We start from the raw sequence: 16,423 nt of genomic DNA, 5'->3' as shown, positions 1-16,423 counted from the left end.
CAGTGCCTCCCCTGCATACCTGTGCCTCCCCTGCATGCCTGTGCCTCCCCTGCATGCCTGTGCCTCCCCTGCATACCTGTGCCTCCCCTGCATACCTGTGCCTCCCCTGCATGCCTGTGCCTCCCCTGCATGCCTGTGCCTCCCCTGCATGCCTGTGCCTCCCCTGCATGCCAGTGCCTCCCCTGCATGCCAGTGCCTCCCCTGCATACCTGTGCCTCCCCTGCATGCCAGTGCCTCCCCTGCATGCCTGTGCCTCCCCTGCATGCCTGTGCCTCCCCTGCATACCTGTGCCTCCCCTGCATGCCTGTGCCTCCCCTGCATGCCTGTGCCTCCCCTGCATGCCAGTGCCTCCCCTGCATGCCTCCCCTGCATACCTGTGCCTCCCCTGCATACCTGTGCCTCCCCTGCATGCCTGTGCCTCCCCTGCATACCTGTGCCTCCCCTGCATGCCAGTGCCCTGCATGCCAGTGCCTCCCCTGCATGCCTGTGCCTCCCCTGCATACCTGTGCCTCCCCTGCATACCTGTGCCTCCCCTGCATGCCAGTGCCTCCCCTGCATGCCAGTGCCTCCCCTGCATGCCTGTGCCCCCCTGCATGCCTGTGCCTCCCCTGCATACCTGTGCCTCCCCTGCATACCTGTGCCTCCCCTGCATACCTGTTCCTCCCCTGCATGCCAGTGCCTCCCCTGCATGCCAGTGCCTCCCCTGCATGCCAGGATTTCTGTATTTGGGCATCAGATATCCAGTGTTGGAAATTCGGCACCAAGCAATTATGCAGGTGCAGAGATTTTTGGCTTGTTAGCAAGTAAATGGCTGGCTGTTGTCTAGCAGACTATGGGACACCTGATTAAATAAAGTATGTATATTGTCCTGGATAATCTTCAAAATATTTGAATTTCATAGATGGTAACATGTGTGGGGATACTGGTGGCTACAGTATAGTATGATGCAAATAAATTGCAATTATGAAATTTGACAGAAGCAACATGAATAGTGTGTGCTGTGTAAGAGCTTAACTGTCCAATAAATAAAAGCTGTCTAAAGTGTTATAAACTGTATGTGGTTGTTCATCCACCAGCTGCTCAGAGGAGGACCTGAGTCCCTGCTACGCTCTCTTCACATCCAGAAGGACCCAACAGTCTACAACTACATCAAAGTGGGAGGCCAGGTCAAGGTAGTCTATAGCACACAGATCCACGTACTTCAAAACACAAACATGATATAGAAATGATAGGGCCATGCACTGATATGATTTGTATACTTTTTATATCGTGTTTCTTCCTGCATTTTCGACACAAAATGGCTGCTTTGGGTGTAATGTTTTAGCTGCTGGTCACAGCTAAAAAGCAAACAGCCCTCTGTGCAGCAGCCGGGCGAACGGGCACTGCACTAGTAACGTCCAAATGCGGACATTTTTGCGGACCAACCGACAGACCGCGCTGCCAGTCCAGTCGCAGCTAAAAAAAAATCTTGTGGTTCTGTGCTCAGATGTGAAGCCAATATACACAATTCTTTCACAAAAATAGTGACATAGTTTATTGCAGTGGCAGAGCATGAACAGTCAAATCCAGCCTTTGGTTCTTGTGAATGTCTGAAAGAGTGTCATTGTGACATAGAGACAGTCCGCATGTCTGGGAACGCCCATACAGGCTCTAGGAACGCCCACAATAGACGCTGGGTTAGCTGGCTTAGCCTGGCTGGGTGCGTGGTCAGGGTGGGGTAAAAACCCCCGTTCTATCCATTCAGCAAAGTTAGAATTTAGCTGATAGCCCAGCCCAGGCAGACACGATCGGGGATTTAACCACCGCAGTAAACGCACATCTGAGCAGACGTCTTGTGTTCTGCTCTAGAACCCCCGAAGCTGTAGTTTAGAGCCACAGCACCGTCTTTTGGTGAGTCATCCCATGAGATATATCGGCGGTTTTACCCCACTCGCGCGCCAGCCGTTTAACATTTTGTGGGCGTTCCCAGACATGCGGACTGTCTCTATGATGTTTGTTTGCAGGGGGATAAACACAAGGATGCACATGGCTTACAGATGTGCGTTTGTTTTATCCTCGCCTCACCGCAGTGTACAATGACTGCTTTGTGTAACTAGTAACATAACACCTATCACATTACACAGCGTGGTTTAAGACAAGTAGGAGGAGGAAAACATGATCGTCTCAATGTTCACCATCTTTGAGAGAGCTGGTTCAATGTCAGCTACTACATCCCAGCTGTCACATGACAGCATCTGCTGCTGCTCTCTGTGCTGCAGCCTCTGCATGAGAGCATCAGGAATAGGAACCAAACCACTTTATTGCAACAAACAGGCTGACGTCATGGAACACAATGCAACCAAACAGCTGAGGTGGCGCTTTGTGCATTGTGTGCCACAGTGTTTTTTTATAGGCAGATGCCTCAGCTCAACCCCAGACTGCTGTTGAGTCAACTGTGGGGATTTGATATTCCAGCTGTATGAATTGTGAAAAGAAAGGGGGGAAGAAAGTGAGGAATATGTTGTTAGTGTCAAGGTCCTTACACATCAAGAGCGATGCGAATATACGGCACGAAATTGCGATGCGGGTTTTGACCCACCTGTCAGTCACAGCCACAGATGTGTGTACACGTCGGAAGCGAATTTCTGAAAAATCCACCGTGGTTCGAAAAAATAAATACCGCAATAACGCTCAGCGAAACTTCGCCATTGGTATGCACGGTTGCATTGACTGATATAGGTTCGGAAAATATTATTGACGTGCGAATTAATCGCACGAAGAAAACGCTCCTGATGTGTCAGGACTTTTAGTTGGGGAATCCTTGTATTTTAATTTATTTTTTGTAATTGGCAGCTCTATAAATGTACAGGTGTTTATCTTGCCGAAATTGGTGCTGGGAAATATTGATATTAACTTACGGAGTCCATATTCAATACATACACAAGCACAGGAAGACCTCACATGAAGGGCAGACATGCTTGGACATAGTCAAACCATTGAAAATATGTTGTTGCTTTTTAAAAATTTGCATTTGCTTCAGTGGTCAAATAAAAAGTTCTCGTCAGCTTCCATCCTTCGCATTAACTCATTTTGTCGCTATTCTCCCCACCCTCTCTCTCATTGTCTGTCTCTGTCTGTCGCTCTGTCTCTGTCTCTCTCTGTCTCTGTCTCTCTTTATGTCTCTGTCTTTCTGTCTCTGTCTCCCTCTAGTCTTGCATTAATGATGGAGCTGATTTCAAAGCCGTGGCGGATGCCATGAAAGTGATCGGTTTCACGGGGGACGAGATTCAGACTGTTTACAAGATCCTGGCCATCATCCTACATCTGGTAATACCCCATAATACCAACTCCCGGCTCTGTGCCAGTTGTGTCCCAATATGGGTCAAGTTCTATACAAGGATTCTGAATTAGTGCCATAACATCCAAGTGGACCACTTGTCCTGGGCTGGCATGGGAAACTGTCCATGTGCTGTGACTCTTAAGGATTTGAAACTTCACTCCGGTTCTGTTGGCGCATTGCAACTTGTTGTCTGTCCTCCCACCTGTCCGTCATATTTAGTCTGAACATAATCAAAAGCACGCACGGGGATCAACTGCTCTGCTGATATCCTGGTGTCTCCTCCACAATTCAGCTACTCCTTCTCTCCCACCAAATCCAAAGCCGTCTTCTCTGCTCGTCTTCTCTCCCAGGGAAACCTGACGTTTGGGGTGGACGGTGACGTGATCCTGATAGAGAACTCCAAGGTGGTGTCTGTGATCGGAGACCTGCTGTCCACCAAGGAGGAGAACGTGGAGAAGGCCCTGCTGTACCGCACCGTGGCCACAGGGCGCGACGTCATCGACAAACAGCACACAGCGCAGGAGGCCAACTACGGACGGGACGCTCTCGCCAAGGTTATTATTGTAGTTTCATTGATTTGACTTGATTTAAAGTTCATGCTGTCCATTCACATCATATCATTCGATTCAGGCGTATCCGCTCCACTTTCCCTGCAGTGGGCTTTGCATTGGAAAAGAGTCTGGATGTGACATTCTCCTCAGTACTTGGTGATATTTTATAGATTTACACTGATTCACACAAGCATGAGTCACAATGTTGTGTGTCCAGACAGAGGCTGGGGAGTGTGTAGGCAGACAACTGTCTGTTGTTGCCCACAAATGTGTGACTCACTGTTTTTCACCCTCAGCTTACCCATCTGTACTCGGTAGTTGTTGTGTTTGCCACACTGTTGCGTCCGTGGTGCACTTGAGCAAGGCACTTTAGCTTGACCAGAGCTGGCCAGTGTTCCCAGTGTTCTCAGGCTAAACTGACACACGGTGGTTTATCCAGTAGACACCGGTTTCTAAAACGATGGATTGAGAGACCAGATTGAAAGTGGACCCACTTCTTCCCTGCATCACAAGGGTAGTGATATTTTCACTACCCTTTTCATTTTCTTTCGTGATCGCTCCACCCTCTTGACATCAGCCCTTCAGCGTGGCTCATTACTCCACTATGAGTGGTCCAGAGCTTCTATCTCCTCCATCTACACTTGCACCAAGCTCAAGCTCTTTCATCACTCCGGCCTCCGCTGAAGAAGAGAGATTTATGATCTGGTTCGAAAAATACATTAAATGTATTCAAAAACATCATTACCGGTATATAGTGAGTGTATCAAGATCAGTCCAGGGGAGAATGTTACCTCAAATTCATTGCTCAATATTTCAAAAATAGCAAACGTTTCAAAATGGCTAACCACGGGCCATGTCATCTCATAATGAGTTCTCCTTTCATTTCAGCAATACTTCTGTAAGAGTTGTTTCTTTTTCTCTCGGTTGCTGGATATCTTGTCGTCCTCAGGCCATGTATGAGCGTCTGTTCTGCTGGATTGTGGGCCGCATCAATGACATCATCGAGGTGAAGAACTACGATGCCAGAGTCCACGGGAAGAACACAGTCATCGGGGTGCTGGATATCTACGGCTTTGAGATCTTCCAGAACAACAGGTTAGGACAGGACATGAACTATTTTTCATGGGAGGCCACATGAGAAACCCAGATTGTTGCCGGGGGCCGAACAAATATTGTCATGCTGTAACCCATGGATGGGCAACTTTGATGATAGAGAGGACCACAAAAACATTTCCTCGTTACCAGATTTTGCTGAGGGCCGAACAGCGCCAGCGCGAAAAATCTGCTGCATTTGAAGGCAGGTTTAGAGGAATAACTAATTTTAAATGAACAGTTGTGATGTCATTATTCAGTCTTAACCACCAATATTTGATCCTTTTCTCACTCACTCCTACAGTATGTCACCACCTGCTCTCCCTGCAGGGCTTGAAATTAACTTTTTTGACCATCTGCCAATATGGCTGCTAGATTTGAAAGTTACCAGCCAATTAGAATTTCCACTAGCTGAAATGTTTTTCTTGAAATAAACCAGAATATGAGTGGGTTGGGTTAATTTAAGCATAAGTATCAGTAAGTGGCCCGGGATGATCAAAGCCTGTGTTGGGGGTCACACAAACAAAAATGCACTCTTGAAGCTAAATAAATCCAAAACCAATGAGTTAATTATTTAAATTTCTACTTCAATGTAGCCTTTTAGTCATAAAGATTATTGAAAGATATTCCATATTCCAGACTGAAATGCTATAACAGAAGTGGAGTATTGGCCAGAATGACATGAACATTTGGACACCTGCGTTTTCTTTTCTCTTTTTTTTGCAATTCCATCGCGGGCCACACAGATGGCCCCGGGGGCCGTATTTTGCCCATGTGTGGTTAGGAGGACTAGATTCTGCAGTTAGTGCCAGTCCTGGTTCCTATGCGATACCCCGTAGAGATCGTTTACACCACTATCTAGGATTAGTGTCAGTAACTTGCATCTTCATATCAAATCTTTCACTCAGTGGCTGCATTCACACGTTGCCTTTTTGTCTCCATAGTTATCGTTTGATCCTATCGTTGTGTTGGTTGTAAAGAGCGAGGGGTTTAGCTCTCATTTTTACAAATATGAACATATTCATATTCATTAACACACATTCTGTTTCCCCCGGGTCTTCTTGCCCTGTAGCTTTGAACAGTTCTGTATCAACTATTGCAATGAGAAGCTGCAGCAGCTGTTCATCCAGCTGGTGCTGAAGCAGGAACAGGAAGAGTACCAGAGAGAAGGCATCCCCTGGAAACATGTACGGAGCAAACGTTTTGTCCTACTCTGTTGAATGTTTTGTCTACTTGGGCAGGAAAACAATGACCCATTCATTTGCATTTCTCATGCCAACCTTTGGGCCAATTCTTCGTTGTTTCAATATACACTATGTTTTTGTTTCGGCAAATGGATCAAAGCAGATTATCTTCTTCAACTTGTTACATTAAAAATCTTCTTATCCATGTGTTTGTCATAACCGGTTGTATACATGAGTTGCCCCTAACTTTACTCCCACCCCCACGCCCCACGCAATGTGACCAGATTGACTACTTCAACAACCAGATCATTGTGGACCTGGTGGAGCAGCAGCATAAGGGCATCTTCTCTGTGCTGGACGAAGCCTGTATGAACGTGGGCAAAGTCACGGATGAGGTCTTCCTACAGGGACTCAACGGCAAGCTGGCCAAGCACGCCCACTACACCAGCCGCAAGGTAGGACGCTAAACGTGTGTGTGTGTGTGTGTGTGTGTGTGTGTGTGGGATGGGGATGCTATAGAGACACTGCGGAGCGCGTCATCATTCAGAAACCACGCCCAAAACGGGGGAAAACAAAAACTCCCGTCCAATCCTGGCGTTCTCCTATGCATGGCCGGGTGTTGCACAAAAAGATCGTATATACGGAAGATGAACACTCCAACTTACTGCAACATCCACATTTTTCTTCTTGCCAATTCTCAATGGCTTCCTTGTTTTCCTCGGGAGTACAAAAAAACTTTAACTAACGATTTTTTACATTTGTTGTCTGCGCAGCCCACCACACAATAGCTTTTAGCTATGTTTAATTCAAGGAAAATCGCGCTGGTGTGTGGAAATTAACGGATCTTTTCCCCCGTGATGGGCGTGGCCTATTTCATGCAGTGTCTCTATTGTGGGGGGTGGAGGGGGAGGGGCATGTGGTGGCGTCGGATATGTAAATAATATGCATGAAATGTACGCTGTATTTAGGCTCAAATGTAAAGTAAAGCATACATTATTTAACTCTTATCATTCCACGTGTGAAGGTCATGAGTGACGTTTACTCTCACGCATGTTTGCGATCGTCCTCTCCAATGAGTACACTAATAGTGGTTATATCAAAGCAAAAAAATGCAATAACAACAGTTCTAATACTGAAGTTGAACGAAATAGGACCTCAGTATCTCCATGCCTGTTGGACAATGCTGGTGGTAACCGGAGAACACCAGAGGGCAGGTTAAGTAACAAGTAATAAGTAACAATTAGCACCAGAGGAAGAGTCTTGAGCACAATCTGGTTTAGTATATCAGCTCCATCTGGGAAGGGTTACATGCTAAGTCACTCTTAATGGTCTGTGTGTGGCTAGACGAATAGAAGCCAATTTACTTTCTTCACATCTGAGCTTCCTGTTTGGGATCAAATGACTGAGATAGGAGTAGGGTGACGTCACCCAGCCACACTGATCTGGGGTCAGTGTCTCCACTAATGCGTAAGATGTGCAACGGGAGTGAGGAAAGCTGATTTGAAGTCAGCACGCAAGGAATACTTCATCCCTCACAGGCCCTTTTTAAAAGGTGCGGTTCATTCCTTGAACACAAGGGGGCAACAGCTGTCAGAGAAAGACCATAGAGGCGTCTGACTCGACACTTTGCCCCGAGTGATGTCACTGGCAGCCAATGGGAGTCTATGGAGCTGGTGTTTTGCTGTGTTAGAATGGGTGTTGGGGGGGGGGGGGGGGTTATTTAGGAAGGAACCTAATGACAGATATGGACAACTGGGAAGTAGGGAGAGCGAGGTGGTGATGCAGTGGAAATGAATGAACTGGTATTTATTTCTGGGCAGCGTAAATGGGGAACACTTCCAGCAAACATGAGGCACTGTGTCAGAAACCTATTCAAAGATGGTCCCCTTGTGTGATGTAAAGCAACAATATCAAGTCAAGGTTGCTTTGAAAGTGACTAAAAACCTACAAAGGCATAGGTTAGTGAAGCAAGGTGGAGTCAAGGTGAGCTGAAGATTAGACTTAGTCTGTGCGGTTGGGCTGTATTGATTTGTGGAGCTTTCCTTCCCGAGTCCTGCATCATCTCTGGGTCAATAAGTCCTCTGCAGCCAGTCGCCCTTCTGTTGCTTCTGTCTGTTCCTCTGTCTGTTCCTCTGGCAGCAGAGCCCTGGATTAAAAAATAAATCAATTAAAGGATTGAAATTTACTGTGATCCAACTGTTACTTCCTGGAACCAATCTTGGCGTGGAACATTAGCCAAAGTTCTTTTTTACTGTCTGGAAATGTGTTGTCATAACATATTGGACAGAGTCTTTAATGCCACTACAGTACTTGCCGCTACCTGTCTATCCATTTTCGATGGCTGCGTGCATTGTGTGTGTGTGTGTGTGTGTATCGTGTGCGTGTGTGTGTGTGTCTGTGTGTGTGTGTGTGTGTGTGTTTGTGTGTGTGCATCTATTATTGTTTGTGTTCAAGGATTCTTTGTCTAAATGTGAACACAAATAAAGGTATTGCAATGTGTGTGTGTGTGTGTGTGTGTGTGTGTGTGTGTGTGTGTGTGTGTGTGTGTGTTTGCGTGCGTGTGTGCGCGTGTGTGTGCGCGCATGCGTGTGTGTGTGTGTGTCTTGTGTAAGCCCCCGTTCACACAGGACGCCAAAGCAACTCTCAACCTAAGCTCTACCTACGCTTAACCCACAAGTTTCATTTAGGCGTCCTTGTTAACACACCACCCGCGCGCGTGTCACGCTGAAGCCTCGCCGAAGCCACGCTCACGCCACGTTCAAACGATCGTTCTGGATTCACGCCTATTTTCCAAGCGTGACGCGTGAAGCCAGGCATGAAGTCCATGGGAGTTGTGGGTGGGTTCAAGGCACGCCGAGTAGGCGCTGAGAGTAAAAGAGAAGGCTTCTTGTGTGAACGGTTAGGCGTCCGTTCAGCTTGTGCCTGCTTCAAGCTTCAGTTCTGCTTACGTTGGGCGTCTTGTGTGAATGAGGGCTAATCTGTGTACGTTTGCGCGCGAGCTGCAGAGCTGCTCCAGTAATCACAGCTAAGCCTGTGCGGGTGTATAATGCCATATTAGTTTGACATTTTCTCTAGCAGCTTTGATAAACTTATTGTAATTAATATACTGTAGAAGAAATACTTGTTGAAAAAGAAAAAAACAAACTTTATTGATCTTTGCAAACATTCACATTGATCACACATCAAATCAGTAAAACGATATGGTTCAATCTTCCCATCTACATTATTCACTTCATGCACACAATCAATCTGTTAGGAGGTAAACAATGAATCATCTCTCTATTGATTATAATAATAATGATTTATAATAATCATGATGACATTTGTAGTTCACTTTTCTCAACAAACGTACAAACATCAACATATTAACATCTCTTAATAACAACAATAATAAAGGGAGGAAGACTCCATTAAGGCCTGTGCAGTGGAACAGAAACAGCAGACATGATGACAGCAACAATACAAATATGCAACAAAGATAAGAAATGTCTGCTTGGATGTTCTGTCTTACTGACTCGTACTGATTGATATCATTTGCTAGTGTTTCTCCATTGCTTGCTTTCTGACTCTTATTTTATATTTCTATTACAATTGCTACTTTGTTTGGAATCAACAGCAGAAGAAGAGCTGTGTAGTTAGCATGAGCAGTGATAGCCACCATGGCTGAACAGACAGAGAAGAGAAACTCAAACTGCATCAACACAAAATACAAGCTCCGCCCACACTGTTTGATTGACAGGTGATCTGTGGGAAGGGTGACACAAATATGGAGTGTCCCCCCCCCCCCACACACACACACACACACACACACACACACACACATTGCTGTTTTAATAACTCTGTCTACTTGAGCTTACACAACTCAGCTGTGGCTTCATTCCAAACCCCAAGTCCAGCATAGAGAGGCTGAGAGAATGTGGTCTGGACTCTGTGGAGGAGAGTCATGGTTTCAGAGACACTGTAGAAGGACAGAATACCTGCTCTGTGATCCAGGTACACTCCTACTCTGGAGGACTGAGGGCCTGAGATGGGAGTGCTGATACTGTTATGTATGAAGTAACAAGTATTGTTGTTATAATATAATGCCCAAGACTTGTCATTGTGTCCAAATCCACATTGAAGCCCGGTTCCTGTTCTGCTAATATTCTTATATGAGACTGCTGTTGAGATGAATGTCCCGCTCCACTCCACCTCCCAGTAGCACCGTCCAGTCAGAGCCTCTCTACTCAGGACCTGACAGAAGTTGGTGAACCTGTCTGGGTGACTAGAATATGACTGGTGTTCTTTCACATGTGTTGCTTTTCTGTTCCCCTCAGATAATAACAGCAGTGTGTTTGCTGTGTTTGGATCCAGTGTGATCTGACGTGAATATTGTAAGAAGTCAGCTCTGCTCTTGGGCTCTGGTTGTGGCAGTAAAACATCCTCTTCAGTCACTGTCAGTGAGATCTTCGGCCATTCCTCTGTCAGAATGTCCTGTAGTTTATCTCTGGCCTCTGACACAGCTGCAGTCACATCCTCAAAGTAGCGCAGAGGACGGGTATCGATCCTGGGTGAGTCTGTAGCTTCACTGAGACGTGACAGCGAGGGGTAACTGTGGAGGAAGTGGATGTGATCCTCTGTGTGTGAGAGCTGCTCCAGCTCAGCGTCTTTCCTCCTCAGCTCAGAGATCTCCTGCTTCAGCGTCTCCTGAAGTTCTTCAGCCCGACTCACTTCCTCTTTCTGCTGGGATCTGATCTGCTGCTTCACCTCAGAGCCTCTTTTCTGAATGAGTCTGACCAGCTCAGTGAAGATCTTCTCAGTGTCCTTCACTGCTTTATCAGCAGAGAGATCCATAGCCTTCACCTCCTGTTGAAGCACCTTCACATTTGTCTCTCTGTTCTGGAGTCTCTGCTGGATTTTTTGACGATTCACCCCGAGCTCCTTCTGCCTCTCGGCCCTTTCTGCGGCAGCTGAGGCTGTGTCGTGGCCTTTATGTTCATCCACAGAGCACAGATAACAGATACACTGCTGATCAGTACGGCAGAACATCTTCATCACCTCGTCATGAAGAGAGCAGATGTTCTCCTGAAGCATCACGGTGGCTTCTACCAGCCTGTGTTTCTTTAATGGAGCTACATCATAGTGACGTTGGAGGTGCTGCTCACAGTAAGAGGCCAGACACACCAGACAGGACTTCAGGGCTTTCAGCTTCCTCCCAGTGCAGACATCACAGCCCACATCTCCAGGTCCAGCATAGCAGCGATCAGGAGGAGCAGCTTGGAGTCCGGTCTTCTTCAGGTCCTCCACCAACTCTGCTAACATGGTGTTTTTCACCAGGACAGGCCTTGGTATGAAGGTCTGCCTGCACAGGGGGCAGCTGTGGATTTTCTTCTGATCCTCTTCATCCCAGTAGCTTGTAATACAGCTCATGCAGTAGCTGTGCCCACAGGGAATAGCCACCGGATCCTTCAGTAGATCCAGACAGATCGAACAGCAGAATTTTGCCCCGTCAAGCTGAATTCCTCCCTGCGCCATTTCACTTGTGAGTGATTCAGATAGTTTCACTTGCTCTCAACAGAAAAAAAAAGTTGGCCTCCGATCCAAACAAACTGCTGATCTGCAGTGAATGGGCTTGTCAGCTCTGTCACTTCACGACATGTTGTTTACACCCATCTATAAACTGACAGATCTGTGAAAGGGGAGGGAACAGGAAATAATGTGGACAGAGTGAACTGGCTGTGTTTGAGACCAGGAAGAGGGAGAGGTTGGACTTTGCTTCATACCAGGAAGAGGAGCGGTGTTAAAGAGGCAGTGTGTGTTTAGCTCTCGTTTACAATATGAAGTGAAGATGATGAGAAAATACATCAGGAATATTTACATTTAGGATAAATCCCTCTCTTCCCCTATTCCCAACTCACTTTTTTAAATGCAACGTTTAAAAAAATAAAGTTCCAAAACCGTCTATGTAAGTGGCTTGTGGAAAATTGTGTGTGTGTGTGTGTGTGTGTGTGTGTAGTAGAGCCCGACCGATATATCCGTCCACCGATATTATCGGTCGATATTGGCCGATAACCGATATATCGGTATCGGCCGATACGTTGGCCGATATGCCGATATTTTTTTATTTTGTATTTTTTAAGTCATAGACAACATGTTGTGTATATTTGATCTTTTTTCTTAATTCAAGTTATATTTTATATTTGTTCTATTTGTGTTTTTGCATTTCTAGTTATTTATAATTATTAAATCCCCCGTGAAGTTTACTGTTTCATTGCATTGATGTCATTTTGTACAATAAAGCTTATTGATAAGCTGTCAAATATCCTGCCTACATTACATAATCTTAAGTCATGTCAAGTCATATCTTTGTCAAGTGTTTGATATTTGAGGGATCATTGCAAAAACATTGTGTAATATAATGTGTATATTTAATATAAGAATATCGGAGCACTGAGCATCTCTCAGTGTTCAGGTATCTGTATCCTCACCGCCTGAGGAGACCTGCTCACTGAGCATCTCTCAGTGTTCAGGTATCTGTATCCTCACCGCCTGAGGAGACCTGCTCACTGAGCATCTCTCAGTGTTCAGGTATCTGTATCCTCACCGCCTGAGGAGACCTGCTCACTGAGCATCTCTGTGTTCAGGATCTGTATCCTCACCGCCTGAGGAGACCTGCTCACTGAGCATCTCAGTGTTCAGGTATCTGTAGTATCCTCACCACCTGAGGAGACCTGCTCACTGAGCATCTCTATGTTCAGGTATCTGTAGTATCCTCACCACCTGAGGAGACCTGCTCACTGAGCATCTCTATGTTCAGGTATCTGTATCCTCACCGCCTGAGGAGACCTGCTCACTGAGCATCTCTTGGTGTTCAGGTATCTGTATCCTCACTGCCTGAGGAGACCTGCTCACTGAGCATCTCTCAGTGTTCAGGTATCTGTATCCTCACCGCCTGAGGAGACCTGCTCACTGAGCATCTCTCAGTGTTCAGGTATCTGTATCCTCACTGCCTGAGGAGACCTGCTCACTGAGCATCTCTCAGTGTTCAGGTATCTGTATCCTCACCGCCTGAGGAGACCTGCTCACTGAGCATCTCTCAGTGTTCAGGTATCTGTATCCTCACTGCCTGAGGAGACCTGCTCACTGAGCATCTCTGTGTTCAGGTATCTGTATCCTCACCGCCTGAGGAGACCTGCTCACTGAGCATCTCTTGGTGTTCAGGTATCTGTATCCTCACTGCCTGAGGAGACCTGCTCACTGAGCATCTCTCAGTGTTCAGGTATCTGTATCCTCACCACCTGAGGAGACCTGCTCACTGAGCATCTCTCAGTGTTCAGGTATCTGTATCCTCACCGCCTGAGGAGACCTGCTCACAGAGCATCTCTCAGTGTTCAGGTATCTGTATCCTCACCACCTGAGGAGACCTGCTCACTGAGCATCTCTGTGTTCAGGTATCTGTATCCTCACTGCCTGAGGAGACCTGCTCACAGAGCATCTCTCAGTGTTCAGGTATCTGTATCCTCACTGCCTGAGGAGACCTGCTCACTGAGCATCTCTGTGTTCAGGTATCTGTATCCTCACTGCCTGAGGAGACCTGCTCACTGAGCATCTCTGTGTTCAGGTATCTGTATCCTCACCACCTGAGGAGACCTGCTCACTGAGCATCTCTCAGTGTTCAGGTATCTGTATCCTCACCGCCTGAGGAGACCTGCTCACTGAGCATCTCTTGGTGTTCAGGTATCTGTATCCTCACCGCCTGAGGAGACCTGCTCACTGAGCATCTCTCAGTGTTCAGGTATCTGTATCCTCACCGCCTGAGGAGACCTGCTCACTGAGCATCTCTCAGTGTTCAGGTATCTGTATCCACACCGCCTGAGGAGACCTGCTCACTGAGCATCTCTCAGTGTTCAGGTATCTGTATCCACACCGCTTGAGGAGACCTGCTCACTGAGCATCTCTTGGTGTTCAGGTATCTGTATCCTCACCGCCTGAGGAGACCTGCTCACTGAGCATCTCTCAGTGTTCAGGTATCTGTATCCTCACCGCCTGAGGAGACCTGCTCACTGAGCATCTCTCAGTGTTCAGGTATCTGTATCCTCACCGCCTGAGGAGACCTGCTCACTGAGCATCTCTCAGTGTTCAGGTATCTGTATCCTCACCGCCTGAGGAGACCTGCTCACTGAGCATCTCTCAGTGTTCAGGTATCTGTATCCTCACCGCCTGAGGAGACCTGCTCACTGAGCATCTCTCAGTGTTCAGGTATCTGTATCCTCACCGCCTGAGGAGACCTGCTCACTGAGCATCTCTCAGTGTTCAGGTATCTGTATCCTCACCGCCTGAGGAGACCTGCTCACTGAGCGAGAGGTCGCCTTCGTACGATTTCTCATCCTCCTGCTGAGACATCTTAACTCATTCACCGCCAATGACGTCTTTGACGTGTTTTTGTTTTTATTGGTGCAGCGCCTGCAGCAAACACTTGCCCAGCCTGTGACACAGACACAGGTCCCTGCCTTCAAAGGGTAGCCGACAGCACGCGATCAAACACATACCGCAGCTGTTGTTTTGAAATTGAGCAAGAGGAAAAGCAGAGAACGGGTAACGCTTCCTTGTGCAGACAGGAGAAACGCCATTGAAACGCCCTCGGCGCGCTGCACGAGCTGGAGTCGCCTTCCTCTGTGCCAGCCAGGAGAAAACGGGAGAAAGTAATCAAGAGATGTGTTTGATCATCGGAGGAATGAGGAAATGATCGATCAGTTTGCGAGGGCGGTGAGGACGTGTTGAATAGCCGAGGGGAAAACGGGAACGATCAAATAGCAGAGTTGATATGACAGGGAGACATGGACGAGGACGGGTGTACCAGAACAAATCAAAAATAAACACAGGAACAGCTAGGCAGCAGCGGGCAGAAGGCACTCACAGCAGCCCGCTGTCCTTCTCAAGAGCTCTTCAGTTGGTTCATGAAATCGCTGGGCTGCGTGCCCTCCAGTGTTGCTCCTGGCCAATCCCAGCGCCACAGGGCGTGGTTATTGCTTATCCTATGTTGGGTTAGAAATCTAAAAGGGGGATCGTGTGTGTGTGTGTGTGTGTGTCTGTCTGTCTGTCTGTCTGTCTGTCTGTCTGTCGGTGTGTCTGTCTGTCTGTCTGTCTGTCTGTCTGTCTGTCTGCACACTCACACCGAGTAAACTGTATTGTTGAATGTAAAAAAAAAGCACTTCATGTGTATATATATATATATATATATATTTTTTTTTTGTCATTTGTGTCCTAACGAATAATATTTACATGTCTGATGTCAATACAGTTCAAAATAAAAGAATTGAGAGTGAGTTATGCCTGAGATTGTGCCCTTTTACAAAAATTGCCTTTTCTCCTGTTCATTTTCTCTGGGAGAACTTTCGGGGGAAAACAGGGTGTATATAAATGGCTATAAGTAGAGTACAGAACATGCTAAAAGCTCACTTTTTTTTCCCTGGTGAACCCAGAGACGTACATCTTCATTTTGAGGTATTGCAAATCACTCTGGTGCTAATAGATAATTTACTGTGGGTCTTGAAAGATGACCAACAATTATGAAAATCTTTGGCCTGTGCTAAATATTGGCAGTCCTAAACTGGCGATGAATGAGTTAAGAACTGGGACAGCATCCCAAGCACAAAGCTAATGTAGCACTGCACTCAAAAGTACAGCTCACTTTGCTCCACATTTGTAAGATAGGTTTCAAGATCCCTGTTCCAATTTCGACCCGTTGACAATGCCTCGCAAATTACTGTCTCACAAATGCAGGAGCAATAATGAGCCAGTTCCTCCTTCCTTGATCTGTGAAACGGCCGGTTTAGAGACACTGAGTTTTTGCCCACAGGCTCTGGAGAGCCAGTGAGTAATGCAGAAACGTAATAGCCGAAGAGAATGGAAATGCACTTGTATGATTATATATGATTGATTATATGCATGCAGATGTCTTGTCTAATGCAAAATATATATGCATCTCAGGCCTCACTGGGCCACTACCCATTTGTTGTCAGTAATATCATTCTACTTTTCGTACAGTACATCACGTGTTGTGATTATATACTGAGATCAGTAGAGGCCTTTTCTCTCAAGATGATCAGTATATCACAGTCATACAGGAGAGGATGCAAATGAGAGTGGTTGCTACACCTTGTATAAAATGTCAGCTTTTCCAGAAGAAAGAGAGATGGCCTTACCTTGTAGATTGACAACTGCGTGCAATTTTGGGATATTTTACAGAATATTTTGAGAGGGATTCGTCAAATCGTCTAGCAGCTTTGATAAACTTA

The 16,423-nt window shown here is 46.6% G+C and overlaps 2 protein-coding genes across 3 annotated transcripts in view; one reads left to right on the top strand and one right to left on the bottom strand.

The window, feature by feature from the left end:
- The window catches only part of myo1d (myosin 1D), a gene marked incomplete at its 5' end in the record, with an annotated part of 171,901 nt that overhangs the window by 38,490 nt on the left and 116,988 nt on the right, over positions 1 to 16,423 (top strand). For both annotated transcript variants that reach the window (XM_083635102.1, XM_083635103.1), the window contains 6 exons: positions 1,077 to 1,172; positions 3,190 to 3,306; positions 3,670 to 3,873; positions 4,820 to 4,965; positions 6,035 to 6,149; positions 6,431 to 6,601. In XM_083635102.1, coding sequence (XP_083491228.1) covers positions 1,077 to 1,172; positions 3,190 to 3,306; positions 3,670 to 3,873; positions 4,820 to 4,965; positions 6,035 to 6,149; positions 6,431 to 6,601 — 849 coding nt within the window. The remainder of the gene's footprint in view (positions 1 to 1,076; positions 1,173 to 3,189; positions 3,307 to 3,669; positions 3,874 to 4,819; positions 4,966 to 6,034; positions 6,150 to 6,430; positions 6,602 to 16,423) is intronic.
- LOC310775026 (tripartite motif-containing protein 16-like) lies at positions 9,990 to 11,660 on the bottom strand (the record flags this gene model as incomplete). Its single annotated transcript, XM_083635105.1, has 1 exon — positions 9,990 to 11,660. The coding sequence occupies one exon, from the start codon at positions 11,658 to 11,660 to the stop codon at positions 9,990 to 9,992; it is 1,671 nt and encodes a 556-aa protein (XP_083491231.1).

The sequence above is a fragment of the Poromitra crassiceps genome (assembly GCF_964638095.1).
Source record: "Poromitra crassiceps genome assembly, chromosome: 4".
In the NCBI taxonomy this organism is placed as follows: Eukaryota; Metazoa; Chordata; class Actinopteri; order Beryciformes; family Melamphaidae; genus Poromitra; species Poromitra crassiceps.
The sequence above is the reverse complement of the archived record's forward strand: the minus strand, read 5'-3'. Positions and strand labels throughout refer to the sequence as shown.